The 17,790-nt window shown below is 40.2% G+C and overlaps 1 protein-coding gene across 12 annotated transcripts in view; it reads left to right on the top strand.

Moving 5' to 3' along the window:
• Nucleotides 1-17,790, top strand: part of NAV2 (neuron navigator 2) — a 366,621-nt gene that overhangs the window by 342,552 nt on the left and 6,279 nt on the right. For 6 of the 12 annotated variants that reach the window (XM_048306043.1, XM_048306042.1, XM_048306038.1 and 3 more), the window contains 15 exons: nucleotides 2,963-3,046; nucleotides 3,635-3,746; nucleotides 4,070-4,215; nucleotides 6,435-6,443; nucleotides 6,839-7,011; nucleotides 8,847-9,000; nucleotides 9,466-9,625; nucleotides 10,102-10,202; nucleotides 11,504-11,599; nucleotides 11,748-11,916; nucleotides 13,639-13,874; nucleotides 15,066-15,220; nucleotides 15,682-15,753; nucleotides 16,236-16,432; nucleotides 16,613-16,731. In XM_048306043.1, coding sequence (XP_048162000.1) covers nucleotides 2,963-3,046; nucleotides 3,635-3,746; nucleotides 4,070-4,215; nucleotides 6,435-6,443; nucleotides 6,839-7,011; nucleotides 8,847-9,000; nucleotides 9,466-9,625; nucleotides 10,102-10,202; nucleotides 11,504-11,599; nucleotides 11,748-11,916; nucleotides 13,639-13,874; nucleotides 15,066-15,220; nucleotides 15,682-15,753; nucleotides 16,236-16,432; nucleotides 16,613-16,731 — 1,983 coding nt within the window. The remainder of the gene's footprint in view (nucleotides 1-2,962; nucleotides 3,047-3,634; nucleotides 3,747-4,069; nucleotides 4,216-6,434; nucleotides 6,444-6,838; nucleotides 7,012-8,846; nucleotides 9,001-9,465; nucleotides 9,626-10,101; nucleotides 10,203-11,503; nucleotides 11,600-11,747; nucleotides 11,917-13,638; nucleotides 13,875-15,065; nucleotides 15,221-15,681; nucleotides 15,754-16,235; nucleotides 16,433-16,612; nucleotides 16,732-17,790) is intronic. The other 6 variants (XM_048306045.1, XM_048306044.1, XM_048306040.1 and 3 more) reach the window with 1 other exon arrangement.

Below are 17,790 nucleotides of genomic sequence, written 5' to 3'. Positions count from 1 at the left end.
AGGGGCTCTGGAAGCTAACTTAAAGTTAAGTCTAAAGAATGGAGATTTCTGACTTTTTGTCAGTGTAGACAATACTTCTGCTTGTTCCTTTCAGGAATTTGAGGGATAAGTAATTTAAGACATTCGGGGGGAAAAAAAAAAAAATTGGAATCCAGGAGGTGTTGAGGCAATACTGTATTGACCCTGAGCAAGTTTATTTGTGTGTTCTGTGCTGCAGTCACAGATAGTGGGAATCCGCAACACAGAAGCTTGCAAGGAAAATAAGCAACTCTAGAGTAAATAAGCTGCAGATGAATAGTCAGCAGATCAGATCATACTGAAATCCTGGTTTATGGGAATGAATAAACATCTGAACACGTGCTGCTTGAAGGGAACGTTCCTGTCTGTCAGCTCTCTGAGTAGGGGGAATGCAAAGCTTGGGACAGTAAAAGGACAGGTTTCACAGGAAAGTATCAGTATCACAGGAAAGGTTCAAGAGGAAGTCTGTGCTGTCTACTGCCGGCATCACAGTGCTTCATCCAGCTTGAAAATGGAGCAGCAAAACCAAGAACACAGTTATAACAGAAGTCAAATAAAAGGGCTTTGACTGCATGGAACCACTTAGTTACTGTCCCAAGAGGAAAAGAAAACAATTTAAACATCTTTCAAAAGTTAAATCTTAACATTTGCCTGTCAAATACAAAGGGGATGGATACACGAGTTGGTTTTCCCCCAGAGGCGTCTTTTACGTGTGAGAAAGTGGGACCAGATTCTCTTGCTTACATTTTTAATGATGTTGTTAAATAACCCAGCTTGTGTCCTTCAAACAAAGAACTTGTCAGCTGAGCAGCTCATTTGGCTCTGCCTTGGCTTTATTGCACTCTCCTTCGCACAGTTCAGGGTCACTGGGCTGGTGCTCAGCACAGGCTTGTCTCCAAGAGCAGGGAGCAGCACAGGCTGCTCATTGCCTGGCCCAGCTGCTCCTCATCTGCTCAAGAATTTCTGTGTGGTTACTATCTCTTTGTAGAGAGCAGTTTTTAATGTACACTCCTTTATGTTTTTGTTTGGATTGGGGTCATTTGAGTTTTTGTGGCTTTTTCTTGTGGGCTTTTTTTTTAAAAAAAAAAAAGTCAGCGTATCATTTATTATTTTGATAATATTCCATTTTTTGGTTAGTTCACTTTGCTAAAATTTTGCAGTTTTTTATTCATGCTATTTAAACTTCTTAGACCTGAGCCTCCCCCTGATTTGTCCATAAATTGACACCAGAGATGTTGCTATAACTGTCCTAGTATTAAATTCCAGTCTCTAGCCACCTCTTTTCGGAGAATGTGCCCTTTTTCCATGTAAAAGGCTAGGTCTGTTCCCAAAAAGACTGAGATTAATAAATGCTGTTAGTTAAGGCACTTGGACATTTCCTTTAGACATGATTCCTTTAATAAAAGGCAGTTAAAACTTAGACAATTCAAATTAATCTCTTCAATTTACAATTTTTTTCCTGAATTTGCATGCATAGAGACTGCAGTTGTTGATGCTTCTCATGTCATCAAGGGCATGAATTTGAAAACATTTTGCTCCAGCTATAGAAAGTGAAGATACATTTTTTTCCATAGCTCACTGAACAATTTCAAGACAGGAATAATTGCAAGATCCGGTTTCGAAAGAGCAACTGGTTTTTAAGGCTCAGGTCAAAGCATTAAGGGTTTATATCCTGTTACTAATCCATGCAGTCCTGCTTGCCCATTTATTTTCTGCTTTTGAAAAGTATTGCTGAGGATCCCTGAATATCAGCTTTGTTGTTCCCTGTTCATCCTCCCCAAGAGAAGCTGTGCACTCTCTGTTTTTAAAATAAATATTTAGATTTTCCTACGTGCGTAGTGTTAGGTTTTGAATTACTTTTTGCCATTTTCTCACAGTCTCAGCTCTGCTTATTTTCGTAGGGGCTGATGGGAATGAGAGCTGCACATCCCCATGTTATTGTACTGCTCATGTTTGTTTTCATTGTGAACGTGAGAACAGTTCTTTAGGATAAGTCAACTGTGTGCTGCTGCTGAATGAGTCTGGAATAGCTCTGTGAAAGGTTTTGCTATTTTGTATTTTTTGAGGTGAGAAAATGTCCTTTTCTCCTTGGAAAGATTCCAGTTTTACTTGTCACCGTGCATATAGAATTATTTTTAATAGATAAATAATACTTCATTTATTTTCTCTGGTTAGTGTAGGTTATTATGGCTAGTGGGACAAATATATATTGAAATATGCCTGTGATCAGTGATGTGTGCACATGCATATGAATACCCATAAAACAGTGCCATGTCATGGCTCTAGAAATACAGTTTCTTAAGTTCTTTTCCATCTTCTCATCCTACTTTTCCTTCCTTTTGCTTCTCAGTCATTTTCAATTCCTAGCTGATGTCTTTCATGTAATGGGCACTGGCGTTCTCCATGCTTCCTGAGGGAAAGATTCAACATTCTTCTCCCAAGGAGCACAGCGAAATAATTTTCTCTTTCCTTGGGAAAAGAAAAAAAAAGGGTAATTGGCCAAGTACCAGGAATTTTGGCAGATATGTGGCAAGCTGACCTTGGTTGGAAGCAAGGTGCACTCAAATATTGGAGAAGTCTTTTGAGTTCTATGCAGGTATATCAGCTGCTAAAGCATCTCTTCTCCTGATGGGAGTGAGAACCTCCACCCCTGTGACTGCCAGTATCTTTTTGCCTTAATTATCCACAAGGAGAATAGTGGTTTAGTTGGAGGGAAGTTTCTGCCTGACTTTTCTCTGTACAAAAATTTGCTTTATGTTTTATTGTTGGGAATCATTTCCATAATATGTGCTCTGCTCATTTGACCTTTTCTTAGCAGTGTTGTTTTCTCTGCACCATTTACACAACAAACAATGCCATGCACTGAGTGGGCCGATTAAATACCTGCAGAAATACTCCTTTTTGGGGGAAGAAAACAAACTCCTCCTGTGTGGTTTGATTTCAGGCTCACCTGGTGGCAGCGTTTGAGCAGAGCCTGGGGAACATGACGATCCGACTGCAGAGCCTGACCATGACAGCAGAACAAAAGGTAAAGCTTCAAAAGGATTTGGGAAGTCTTCATTTCTCTTTCCAGCATTGTTGCTCGTGCTCCTTCTGTAGTTGTGTGGGGGAAAAAGCCACATACACAATTTGCCTTAGCTCCCTCATTTGTGGTGACAGAGTAAAATGTATTAAAAAATGTATATAAAACACTCATTTTCTGCACTGGGATTTTGTGGCAACTGATCAGGTTATTCCTATAAATTGCTGCTTTGGACACAGGTCTTCAGTATTGCGTATTTCTGTAATACATTTCATCCCAATGCATCCTGGACATGGAGAGAAAGACCAAGAAGAATACTTACAAGACTGGTAGCATTGGGTTTTTGGACAGTATACTTGAATAGACATTATTCCTGCATTACAAAGTACGTGCATTTTTTTGAATCACAACACCCAAGCTGTTTTGCACTCTGTTGAGGGTATGTTTCCCCTGATAACCCAAACCTCATTTTCACCTCCTTGCACATGTATATTCCATAAATTCACTATTCACTACCAATACTTAGATGGAAGTGCAGCCTCTTTGGAGTTCTTCTCCTGTGTACCAGCATACGGGTTTTTTTTGTTATTCAAGGACTCGGAACTGAACGAGTTAAGGAAGACAATTGAACTCCTGAAGAAACAAAATGCTGCTGCTCAGGCTGCCATCAATGGAGTCATCAACACACCTGAGCTCAACTGCAAAGGTGAGAGACAAGCACCACACACAGAGACTCCAGGGCTCCTCAGTGAGACTTCAGTCCTCTGGGTAATAGCTGATGTAACCATCAGAGTTACCGAGAGACCAGAATAACCCAGTCATTTACACTGGGATAAATTGCTGAGGGAAAAGTTTGAAGCATCTCAGTTTAATCTTGTCACAAGAAACAACATTGAAATATGCAGTACATCCATTGGGATAAGTGATTGTCAGAGTGCTGATTTCCCTAAATGTTTCTTCAGGATTGCATGGTTAATACCATACATCAAACTTCCAGATAATTCTGACACTGCCTCCGTTCATATCCAGGCCCTGGAGCTGCTCAGCCCACGGACCTGCGGATCCGGAGGCAGCACTCCTCAGACAGTGTCTCCAGCATTAACAGTGCCACCAGCCACTCCAGTGTGGGCAGCAACATCGAGAGTGACTCCAAGAAAAAGAAGAGGAAGAACTGGGTGAGTGTGTTTTAGCAGACTGTGTGAGGTTTATATGAAATTGTTGGGACATGCACAGTGAAAATCTGCCCAGCTGCTCCTTCCTGCCTCGTGCAGCAGGGACTGCACACTGCTGAAATCCTGGGTAAACTCTCCTGTGAAGGCTTAATTGAGTTGTAAGTAATGTATATCCTTGTGTTGACTCTGCATAGGATTGAATTTTAGCTTAACAGCCAAAATACCAGTCTTAAATTAGAAATAGTTGTCAAAGATCAGTTCTGGCTAAAGGGGTGTCCAGCCCCTTAAGGAAAACGTGACATCTGTCATTAAAGTAAAACAAACCCACCAAGAGAAGATCATTCTTGTGGTTTTTTTGGTTTTGTCTCATAGGGCTTTCTTATAAGTGAACGTATTAAACACTTTAAGAACTCTTTGTCCAGCATTAACTTGGAGTTCTAAGAATAATGTAAAAAAAAAATACTGATCTTTAAAAGTTTTTCACAACGGACATCTCTTTTGGAAGTTTTTGCAATATTTACCTGTCATTTCCCGTTTTTCCCTCTTTGCTCATCACGTACTATGTACAAGGTACCCTGTACTGGAGGAAAGGTATATTATCTTCAATTCCATTTTCAATTAGACCATAACTGCCTTAGTGACCTAGTCTGATTGTAGTTTGGACCGAAGTCCCTAGATCCTTTATTGTAGCCAGTAAAGCAATCCACCCCTTTCTTCTCACTGAATCTAAATCTCCCTGGACCTTTTGGGTATACAGCTAAATCTGTAGAGATGCAAAGTGTGGTTAGAGCTGGTAAAAGCTTCATTTGTGTTTGCACAATATCCTCTTAGAAATGTTGATGAAACTCCTGAACTGTAAGAAACAGCTTCCTGAACAGGTTCTTGGTTTTATTTGTCTCTTATCTCAGAGGTTTCATTTTGTTATCTCTTGGTATTACCAGCTGCTTCACAAAAGAAGCATTTCCACTCTGCCCCTTAAATAATTGGTTGGATGGAAACGACGTCTTCTCCCAATCCTTCTTGTGCTGTACGTTTGTTACAGACAAAGTAAATTGCTGTAACTTTTAAATTTCTAGCAACTCTCAGTTTGTGACACAAAACTTTTGTAGCCATTAAGCCTTGGTTAAGATAAACACTTTTTAAAATTCTTGTTTAGCTTCTGTTCTTTGTTACTGTAACCTAGTGGAGATGATCCTACATCAGCCTACATTTCTCATTCATCAGATAACTATTTTTAAAGAAGGTTAAGGGAACATTTCCTTATTACAAAGATAAATAAAGTTTTCATGAAGTAGAAGAAACAGGGCGGTATTTTTATGTTATTAAAAATGAGTACATCATTGCTGTGAAATGAAGATTGGAAATCAAAACACTACTGAGAAAAATATGTGAGTTGAATCTGATTCACACATTCTTTATTCCACCAGTGCTGAGGAAGTTCTCAGCCAAGGTCTTTGTGTTCTGTGTGGAAGCAATGCAGCTTCCAATGCATTCAGAGCTGAAACACCAGATTTTCAACATTTCTCATTGTAGGAGTCTTTGTCTAGTTGAAAAACAGCTTTCAGCTCATATTAAGCCAGCCTGTATGTAATTTGCAATGGCATTAAAAGGTGTACATAGAGTATCCTGGTGGGAAGGGAACCATCAGGATCATCAAGTCCAGACCTTGATTCCACGGGAGTTTAACTTTCAGGGCTACCTAAAAATGAAACCATTTGTCTAAGAGCATTGTCCAAATACTTCTTGAACACTACCTGTTGAATTGTAACTTTGGGGTAACATCAGTTTAATTACATGAATATTAATTCTTGTTTGGAAAATGGCAGTCACATTACAGAAGGTTATTTTAGTTGCAGGTAGGTGGGGAAGTTGCCGTCTTTACACATGGTGAAATACCTTGTTCCTGCAAGGAAAAATACATTATTAACTTGGCTCTTAGCCAAAGCACTCTGCCTGAGCTAAGGAGAAAATGTAATTTAAGTAGTTAAGAGAGTTTGAGTCTGGTGTCTTCCTCAGGTAACGCAAAAAATGGCTGTATGTGGTTTGAAACACCTGGTTTTGGAAAATACAGGGTTCTGGTTATAAAGTAACTGTTTGTCTTTGTTAATCATGGGTCGTGTTTGTCTTAGAACTCCAAAACTTCCCTTATCAGTGGCTTTATCTGTTAAAACATGTCTTTTTTTCCTTCCCCCACTTCCTTTTGCTTGCACTTCTTCCGGCAGGTCAATGAGGTAAGGAAGACCTACTTTAAACTTGGAGGTACAAAGCTAACCCACCCGTTGACACCACTAACCCTTCCAGCATCATTAACCTGGGCTGGGCCGTGTGCCAGCACAGCTGTGAGTTGTCACCACACCGCTGCAAAGCTTGTTGCACTGAGCAGAGTTTGCTGTCAAATAGTTCTTTAAAATAGGAAGCATTCATAGCCACTCCTATTGACCTTATTAATCTGATAAAATAGTTAAGGAAAAAAAAGCGTTTTTATTTTTCACCTGTGTTACTGTGTATGTGAGTATGGCTGTAGCATTTGGAGTATTTGCATGTTAAAGAGTTTTTACTCTATGGCTTTTTTTGCCTGGTTTCACTCTTAGTGATGGACCTGCTGCTGTGGTCTTGTTTTTTCCAGTTACGCAGCTCCTTCAAGCAAGCTTTTGGGAAAAAGAAGTCTCCCAAGTCAGCATCTTCTCATTCAGACATTGAGGAGATGACTGATTCTTCCTTACCTTCCTCACCAAAGCTACCACACCACAACACCACTGTTTCAACACCACTGCTGAGAGCTTCCCATTCCAATTCCCTGTAAGTGATTTATGTAATTTTTAGACAGAAAATGGCATGGAAGGCATCTTGCTGCATTGGTAGAGGAAAGGCAGAGGACAGAAGTGCTGAATTTATGTATTCAGAGATTTAAAGATACGTGAGCTGACTCCCAACCCAGTACCTTTGCATTAATGTCCAGGAAGCCAAAAATCATTGCGTCAGTACTGAAGTGTAAATGTTTCATTGGGTGGCTCTCTCAGCAGAATGTACTGAGGATCAAGAATATTTATAACCAGGGTGACCTTGAGGTGCCAGCTTAATTGGATCTCTTGCTGTTAATTAAACAAACCAGGTCAAATCTGGGATTTTGTTTCTGTTGTCTAAACACAGCACATATTGAGTTAATCTGCCATGGTAAGTTCCCAGTTATATTGACAAATTCAGGTAAAGAAATCAAATACTGTGGTTTAGTGATACAGATGAACTCATCTAACAGCTTGTGCCTGGTGAATGGAGATGATCCACCCCTCTTTCCTTCTGTAGCTCCCCAGCCACCTGTGCCTAGTCCTTTCCATGGCCACCTGTGAAATAAATTTCACAAGTCCCTTGCCATGCTGTTTTGAGTCTGAACTCACATTTTAGAATGTGCATGGGAAATTTAGTAAAACAGCTTTTATGTTAATTCCATCAGTAGTTTTGTCACTTGAGCAGGATAAATAAACACAGAAAGTTGTAACAGGCAGTACTGTGAAACCTGTAATTACCAGACAGGCTCCTGACCTTGAGAGGTCATGCAGAGCTTCCAGCCTGATTTCAGAACAAATGCATTGGAGTAGTTCCCCTCCACTTGTTTTCACATGAAGAGGTGAAAACAATAGCAATGGTTTCCAGCTGTATAACAGTGATGAAATGTCAGTAGCAGAAGATAATCTCCCATGATTTTTGTTTCAAAGCTTCTTCTGTCTCTTGAGCCTAACTCAGTGTGTTTCTGGTGACTACAGCAAGTTGTGCTTTAGAGCTCTCAGGCCAGAAAATTGTCAAATGATGATCCCATGTGTCATCAGCCAAAGTGCTGTGTGGGTGCATCTCACCTTGCCATGGAAGCCAAAAGGATAAATGTGAGAAAAGAGTAAATATGTGAACTGGGGGAAGGATAGAGCACAAGTAAAACTTGTGTGTTTTGGCTTTTTGGTGCAGAAAACATCTCTCATTAACCAGATTTAGGGAAAGACACATTAGGTAAAATCTCCCTTAAAGCGTGCAGCTGTATGGTTTATCTTTATACAGATACAGTTACAAATGTACTGAAATGTTGTTACTCAGAAACTTTTTTTTTGTGTGGGCAGAGGGAAGAAAAATGCCACCAAAATTTTTTTAAGCGTGAGTTCTTTAAAGCAAGCAGGAATTTATCATGCTCGAATAGGTGTAGAGTTCCAAAGCCCTCCAGAGCAGTTCAGGGAAATCCAGCTGTGCACACCTGGTGAGCTTTAAATCTGTCTGTGAACTCATCAATCTCCAACCAACTGCTGTTAAATGCCTGCACCCCCTTAATTTATTTAGATTTTGGCTTTAGAAGTTTCCCTTTATAGCAACTACTGTGAAAAAAATGAAGACTATCTAATAGTAGGTGATTTCAGTTAATTCTGTTTCAGATGCTGATTTAAGAAAAATAAGCCTCAGACATCTTTGTTTCACTAGTCTCTAAAATTTCTATGACCCACTTAATATCTGATTTACGGCATCACTAATTCAATAAGCCGAAATTGCTACCTGCTTCAAGCAGAATAAAAAGGGCTTTATTCCTCTTCTCCTGATAAATCCTGGAGAAGCACCATGAGAAAAGGCACAAGTGTCTGTTTGTCCATGTCCTGCAGTATTTCTGAGTGCACGGACAGCGAGGCCGAGACGGTGATGCAGCTGCGGAACGAGCTGAGGGACAAGGAGATGAAGCTGACGGACATCCGCCTGGAAGCCCTCAGCTCTGCCCACCAGCTGGACCAGCTGCGGGAGGCCATGAACAGGATGCAGGTGAGCAACAGCCACCCCAGCTCCTGCAGCCTGTGCTGATGTGGGAAACACTGGCCAACCACCCGCACAGTAAAGATCAGAAGTTTTTGATTGCGTACTGAAAGCTGTGTTCAGCTTTGTGCCAGTGTTAAACCTTCATTAAAAGTCAGCATGAACGCCTGACTTTGCTGCCCTCAGCTGCAGCTGTTTCAACCCCAAGATGGGTCCATCATTTTGTTGACTGTCAAAATGTTTCCGTGCTCTCTGCCTTAAGGTAGTTGCATTTCAGTGTTAGTGAATTCACACATATTTTAGGATGCTTTGAAAAGTTTTACAGAAAGGACATTGTAGTAATTAAAACCCGTAATTAAGACATTATGAAAACAGCATTTCTGCTAAACTGCCGTTTATTCTTAAGTTACTTATGTTGCTATCTTATAATCACGTTTTCACTGTGCCTTCTAACGTTTGGCTTGTCTTTTCAAGAGTGAGATTGAAAAGTTAAAAGCAGAGAACGATCGGCTGAAATCTGAAAACCACGGCAGCTGTAGCAGGGCTCAGTCTCAGGTTTCCATCTCCTCCTCTCCCAGACACTCAGTGGGTCTCTCTCAACACAGCCTGAACCTCACAGAGTCAACCAGTCTCGGTGAGTTTAATGAGAAGGGTGGTGGGGCAGGTTTTATCCTGCACTTGGAAGGCTTGGGTTAGTTAGCTGTGGAAAAATGAAAGCGTGAGGATTATTAACAGCTGAGGTGTGGAAATATGTCACGAGCTGGCACAAAGCCTTCTTTTAAATATCATCGTAGGTCTGCTACACCCTCGGTCGGAGGTGTCCAATTATGACCTCAGCTCTGAAAAGTCATGTTTAAAGCCATTTAATGGTGCACTTTTGCCAGGGGATATATCATAGGAAGGAAAATTACAGAGTAACTGGCTAATAATTTTCAATGACCTTTCCTTTTTAAGAGGGATGTATGGCAGGGAAGTCGGTCAACCTGGTTCTTGTGTTTTACCTTGGGGCATATGAAGCCCAGACGTGTTGTGTTTGACGACAGTAAACCAGAATAGCCTCCATTGTAACTGAGCTCCAGCTGTGAAGCTGTTGATGTTTCCTGTCCACAGACATGCTGTTGGATGACACTGGAGAGGGCTCTGCCCGGAAAGAAGGAGGCAGGCACGTCAAAATAGTCGTCAACTTCCAGGACGAGATGAAATGGAAGGAGGTGAGTTCTGTTTCATCCCTAGCTTTGAGATGTAAGTGACCTTGGAATGTGTGAGGGGATTCAAGTTTGCAAAGGACTTTTAGGAATTTTCTCAGGAAAACAGTTTATAGGTGTATTAATAGTGATAGAGAAAGCACTTGGCTACCTCCAGCTTCCTTGGGGCTGCTGAGAGGGACCAAAATGCCAGAAGCACCAATCTTGTGGAAGAACTTGACAAATCCAAACTGGGAGATCTATACCGTATCATCCTAGTTGAAGTTGTCCTCTCTGGCACAAATACCCTGTTTAGAATGACAGCTTTCAGATGTTTTCCATCCACGAGTAATTGGAAGAATCCTAAATACCCAAATAAATAGCAAATATTGTAAAATTGCTTCCCATCTCATGTGTTTAACGTACTACGTGCATGAATGTAATACACAGTCCTTGCCAAGGAATGGCCTTCCTTAATCTCACATTTTTGAGTACCTGTAGAAGTGTGTTTAAGAAGTAAGTTCATGTCTTTCTGAGGAGTGGACAAAAATTTGAATGATCCAAAATAAAATGGACTTAGCAGATCTTTCCATTGAATACCAATTTTGCATTAATTAGGACAACCTCAGATAAACAGTAGAACTGCTGCTAATTGACTGCAGTCAGAGCAAGTTTTAATAACACTTCAAATCTTACGATAGAAATTAGTTTTTCTTCAATTAATGTTTCACAGTGAGTGCAGCTGTAGAAAAACAGAAAAATTCTATTTTTTCTTATTTCTTTTTATCTGCCTTAAAAATCAGTTATAAAATTCAAAATGATGTGATACATCAAACAATTTATAAATATAAACTTTCTTTCTATATTACAGCTTCTACATATAGCCATATATAATTTATATGTATATAGGTTTCTCTGCCCACAGCAGCATTTCTAGAAATAAATAGGATAAACCTTGCAAATGTAACATCTTTGATTGTGAAGTCATGGAAGAATTAATTTGACATCTACTTTTCTGTCTAGAATATTCCTAAGAGTCTTTCTGTCTCTTTGCTAAACTGTAATCCTCTCAGAGATTTTGAATTCTTCATGGTATTAATAAATACATTTAACTTAACATCACAGCCACCTAAGTATCCTTTAGATTTGTGACTCCAACACTGTAGAAAGTGTTTATCATATGAAAAGGATTCCATACACCATCCAGAATTTACCGTATATAGTAAGGATACACCATTATTTAAAAACAAAAGGGGAGGGGGCAGGGAAGCCAGCATTTTAATTACATTGACCACACTTGTCTGATAGAGTTACTTCTGTGCCTTTAGGACTCCAGGCCTCGCACCTTCCTCATAGGCTGCATTGGAGTCAGTGGGAAGACCAAGTGGGATGTTCTGGATGGGGTTGTGAGACGCCTGTTTAAGGTCAGTGGGTACAGAATGCTGTGAGCTCAAGTTCTCCTGTGGGGATTTGATGGTACCAAGCTGTATTTAACTTTGTGTGTTAAGTCTGTCACAGCAGAGAACAAGCTCCCAGTGCTGCCTGACTTCCAGTGTCCCTTTTCCACCCCAGGAGTACATCATCCACGTGGATCCCGTGAGCCAGCTGGGGCTGAACTCAGACAGTGTTCTGGGCTACAGCATCGGAGAAATCAAGCGCACCAACAGTGCAGAGACCCCGGAGCTGCTGCCCTGTGGCTACCTGGTTGGAGAAAACAACACTATTTCAGTGACCATCAAAGGTAATTTCACCTGACCTGCCTGCTGGAGTTCTCACTGTTGACAGTTTTATCAGTTTTATGTTGCTGTGTCAAGACACTCAGAGTAGAAACTTTTTATTGTGCTGCTTTTTCCTGTTCCTATCATTTATTTACTTAACTTCTGTTTTCATTTGATAAAGACAGCACTTGAGGTATGCTGTGGTTTTAGCAAGTTTTCAGCCTGTAACTGTAGGAATAATTACACACTCCACAGATCTTGAGTTGTCCTGGAGAAGACTTCACACCACAAGGGATGCAGTGGAGCTGTTTGAGCAGCAAAGTACTTTCCAAATGAGTCAAGCCTCAAAATTTCATTACCTCTTTATCACAGCTATAGTTGTTATTTCCTTCATGCAGGGTAAAAAAACCATAAATCTTGACTGATTTGCTTGATCAGTCTCACTGAAGAGTCCCTCCTTGAGTACCAGGAAGGAGGGAGCCCAAATTTTATGAAACACCTTAAAGTCTGGATTTTTCAAAATGCATGCTTTTCAAGATTCCCATCAATTTTATTCTGTAATACTGATAAAAATTTAATATTTATATTTTTCATATTGTTTCTCAGGGAAGCACTTTTTAATGAAAACTATGCTATGTAACTAAGCTTAGGGGTAAAATCCTCAGCTGCTGCATTTTGAACGTACATCAGTTTGCTCAAAGTTAGACCAGTGAAATCTGCAGACAGATGGTATTTGAGGGCAATGCCAAACATTCTTCAGATCAACTTTGAAATTTGACTGAAAGCAGATTTTTGGATATTGGTATAAAAACCAAGTTAACCTTGTATAACAAACCAGTGGGCAGGAAGACAAAATAAACTGTGAAATACATCACTTATACTGAGGCTTGACATGAACCCAGGATATTCTACTTATATAAAATGCATTGTCCAGTCATAAATCCTAACTGAAATATTGCATAAAGTCTAGCTGTGTCTGTAAAGTTGCAGTTTGAGTTTATATTTAACTTGCACTGGCTTGACTTGTGCCTTGAAGGTTCAGAAGTGATAACAGTTTGCAATAAAATAGAAATGTATTCAATCAATTTATGGAAAATCACTTACATATACCTTTGAGATACAAAGCTGCCTATATAAATATTTAATATTCCAAGTAACCACTGAGGTGCAAACATTTCTCTGGGTGATCTGCCAGCTTCCCTTCCTGCTGTTTATTTTGAAGCAATGTATATTTTTCCCTGAGCCAATTCTGCCTAAAGTGACTGCTGACATGGCATAAATGCTTATCAGTAAGGAGTTTTCTGTTAGAGGAGATAACTATCAGCATACAGAGAAGGAGTTTAATTACAAGCATTTGGGAAAGTAGGGGGAGTTGATGATAGCTGGGGGTTTTTTTTTGTCTAGTGATCCAAAAGTAAACAGGTACATTCTGGGTGAGTGTGTGGTGAAATGCTGTAAAATGGATGGCTTGTGCATGAGAAGTGTGGCCTGGAATGCTTTGGTCTGGCAGCTCCCAAAGGGCCTTAGGGATGCAGCTGAGGACTTAAACAGGCTGAAGGAGGATGCAGGCTAAGCCCACAGGTCACCCCTGCACTTGTTTTTCCAGCTTTATGTCTGCCTCTCTCAGCCACGAGGGATACCAGGGTGGGGAAGGGCTTTGGCTCTGAAGTGAAGAACAGCTTGGTCAGGTCCATTTGGATAAAGACTGGGACTCCCTGTGAGTGAGGGCTGTTTCCCTGCTGCAGGTCTCTGCGAGAACAGTCTGGACGGGCTGGTGTTCGAGTCGCTGATCCCGAAGCCCATCCTGCAGCGCTACGTGTCCCTGCTGATGGAGCACAGGCGGATCATCCTGTCCGGCCCCAGTGGCACGGGCAAAACCTACCTGGCCAACCGCCTGTCCGAGTACATGGTCCTCAGAGAGGGCAGGGAGCTGGCTGAGGGCATCATTGCCACCTTCAACGTCGACCATAAATCCAGTAAGGTGAGCACGCAGAAACCACCCGTGCACAGCCTACCCTAGCACGGGTCCAAAATGAAAGACTCCTTTCTTAGTGTACATCATTTTGAACTTCCCTTTATTTTCAAGGCATTATGTTGATTCTGAAGGAAACGGTATTTAAGGTTTTCAGATTCACCTGATTATGGGCCTGGAACAGCAGGCTTCCAGGTGTGTATTTAAACACCTAAAGCTGTCATGGTTTTCAAGTGTTTAGGAGCCTGAGAATTGCCGAGGAAGTTAAACACCTGCATAAAATTCCCAGAGACTTAAGCAATCCCTATTGCATGTGGGCACTTTTCCCAAAACCCTCAAATGCATCTCCAGGCTGCCAGGAGCTTCTGCAGCTGCAAGTATCAGCAGTTGTAATCATGTGCTGGGTTTGGAGGGGCTGTTGTGCAGACACATTCCTGGGCAGGTGAGGCGTGCCTCTGCTTTTTTATGTGCTGCTGGTTTTGCTGAATATACTGCCAGTGATCATCTAGATTAAAGAGAAAGAAAGAATGAGAGAAAGAGAGAGAAAGAAAGAAAGCAAGCTGTATATTTGATGGCCTTAGGCATATTTTCCTATGGAGGAAAGGAATGGTTGAAGTTATGGTTGTAAGCCACTTGTATGATTTCAGACATGCTTTAAAGCTGCTGAGAGCTTTTCAACCACTCAGCAGCAGCACCAAAAGCTCATCCTTCTTACACAGCATTACTGAAGGCATCCAAATTTGGCCTCTGACGAGGGATGCTTTGTTCCAGATTAATTTTGTCAACTGTATTTTGATAGAAACACAGTTGTAAGATGATACAACAAATCTAGCTGGAATGCAGTTTGGTTCAGGATGGGGAGAGTTGAACAAGTTCCTGAAAAGAAACAAAAATATATTTCAGACCTCTCAGTTCTGACACTGATGAATAAAAACCACAAATTAAATTACAAAATATTATCCCCCTTTAAGCCCTTATGTCACACAGGTTTTCTGATACAGTCTTTGAGTCTTCAGCATGACCTACAAAAGAGAAAGAAAACCGTATCTTGTGTTTTCTTATGGAAAATGTGTGATTTGTTAGATGTCAGAGTCTTTTGCTTTAGATTTTGTTACCAAGCTTCTCTATCTTAATTGAATTTTAAGGAATGTGAAGAAAAAAAATTTTTTTTTCCTTCTTTTCTTTATATCTGCTTTGCAGGAACTCCGCCAGTACCTGTCCAACTTGGCAGACCAGTGTAACAGTGAAAATAATGCTGTGGATATGCCTCTTGTCATCATTTTGGATAATTTGCACCATGTTAGCTCCCTAGGAGAGATCTTCAATGGACTCCTGAACTGCAAGTACCACAAATGGTAAAGAAATAGTATCAGAACACATTGCAAATGTTAATTCTGGACTCTGAGCACTGCAGCTGCAAAATCCAATCACAAAATCAAGGTCTACATTAATTTAATGATGTGGAGGAAGATGACCAGGTTTTCCATATTGTGGACAGTGCTTCAGAAGGATCTTTTTCCTTCATGAAATTATCCATTTTTATGAAATAAGTAATTAAAAAGGAGTTGCATTTGCTTCATGATGTAGATCTTTGGTAGTAAAACCCTGTTTGTAGTGAAAGTCCTGTTTTGGGATTTCTGGTTTGCTTTCAGAATTTGATGTTCTCAGAATCTCAGTAGAGAATTTGGTTATAAGTATCTACAAAACCTTCTTTGACAAAAGAGTTTTGAATAACCTTTTTTAATGTTCAGGTTTTACTTAAAACTTGTTTTCCAAAATTTACAAGTTCGATTTGCTTGTGTTTTTTTCCCAATAGTCCATATATTATTGGCACAATGAACCAAGCCACCTCCTCCACACCTAATCTTCAACTTCACCATAATTTCAGGTACTGTTTGTTCATGTTTCTCATTTATGTTTGTGGTCTGTAATGTAGTAAAGGAGCAATGGCTACTGAGTCATCTGAAATTGTTCTTATCAGCTGAAACAGCAAAGTGAGTGGGAAATGCCATTTGCTCCTGCTTGCTGCCCTGACATGTGCAGCTTGGTTATGGTGCTGTCATTAAAGGAACTGGGTTCATAAAGCTTTTACTTTACAGAGGATTGTTAAGATATTTGACCTTCTACCAGATTTTCAGTAAGACTATTTAGGCAAAGCAGATTAACGACAAATGAGCTGAAACAATGCACAATAAAAATTGGTTCATCTAGTGAAGTATTCCAAAGTAACTTTTGCTGAAAACCATGCATGACTGGAATAACCCATTTTGATTCTGATAATCTGTAAATAAGAAGAGAAATGTAGTCAAGAATAGTTACATTCAGTAGCATGGAAGAGAAATGATGGCCATTTCTACTGTTCTGCCACAGATGGGTGCTATGTGCAAACCACACTGAGCCAGTCAAAGGCTTTCTCGGCCGTTTCTTGAGGAGAAAACTGATCGAGACGGAGATCAGTGGCAGGATGAGGAATGCAGAGCTGGTTAAGATTATTGATTGGATTCCCAAGGTCTGGCAACATCTGAACAAATTCTTGGAGGCTCACAGCTCCTCTGATGTTACTATTGGTAAGTGCTTTGCTCAGGCATATGTAAATATATGTATTCTATTTCCCTGTATAGCAGGTGTATCTTTGTAATTAGTAAAAAAGGCTTTCTTTAAAACCCTACTTTTAGATGTTATCAATCCTATTTTTGATGCTTATCGTGATTGTGATTTGAGTGTAATGTCTGAATTTCCCTCTCCAGGTCCACGGCTCTTCCTCTCCTGTCCAATAGATGTAGATGGTTCTAGAGTTTGGTTCACTGACTTGTGGAACTACTCCATCATTCCATATCTTCTGGAGGCAGTTAGAGAAGGGCTACAGGTAAGCAGGCAGAAGGGAAAAATCATAGGTCTAGAGTGGCATCTGCTCAAAAGGTAACAAAACTCAGTAGTGGCAACATTTTCTGTAGATATGGAACCAGAATTGTCAATAATTTCAGGCAGAATTAGTCTCTTCAAGCACTTTTGAAATAGAGAGTGGAAGAAATGATTAGATGCCAAACTGCTGATGTTTTCAGTGGGGGGAGTTAGACGTACAAATACCTTTCAATATTGTGTTCCAGAAGCACACCTTAAAATTATCCTGTGCATCAGAAAAACATGCTTGTGGTCATTAACTTTGTTACACAGGATTTTCCTTTGGAAGTCAAATCTTTCAGCATAGGAACAAAGCTGTGTATGGGGAGAAATGTATTCATGAATGACAGGATCATAGCAGTGACATTTTGATTACTTCTCAGTACGTAAGATGATTTTTTTAGTAGATTCCTTCATAATTCTTTCAGAGGATGAAGTGAAATCATCACTGATTGCCTGTGCTTAGTAACTGATTCGTACTCTGGCAATTTGGAATGATTTTAAGTGTTGCCATGCAATTTTTGGTGTCTGTATGACTGTGAAGCTTGTTGGAATCAGGAGGTGGGTTCAGCAGAGAATTGTTATGGACTTGCTGTTTAGGTAGGGAAAAAAAAGAGGTTTTTTAATAATCAGTCTTTGTTCACAGAGTAAGCCCAGAGTAAGCACCTAGTTTAAGATATGGTTTTGAACTAAGCTTTTACTAATGGCTTCTTACAAATCTCTGAAATACATGAATTCTCCAAGTTTTGGGTAAAATTTGGGCAAACTGCAACTGCTGTTTGAAATTTGTCTGTACTTGGAGACCCCATTTTCTTTGGGACAACTGTGGTAGACTCTTAGACATGAGGAAAACGATAGATCCTGGAGTACAAAACACATTCAGCAACTTTGCTAGAAATAGAGCAGGAGAACCATTTTATGTAAAACTTGTTATAAAGGAAGGTAATGGGAGCTAGGAGTCTTTCCAACCTAAAGCAAGAGAAAAAGAGCAGGTGACTTTGTTTGCTCTTGTAAGGGAGAAAAC

Source organism: Corvus hawaiiensis, chromosome 6, assembly GCF_020740725.1.
Source record: "Corvus hawaiiensis isolate bCorHaw1 chromosome 6, bCorHaw1.pri.cur, whole genome shotgun sequence".
NCBI classification, from domain to species: Eukaryota; Metazoa; Chordata; class Aves; order Passeriformes; family Corvidae; genus Corvus; species Corvus hawaiiensis.
Note: the sequence above shows the minus strand (reverse complement) of the source record. Positions and strands in the feature narration are given on the sequence as shown.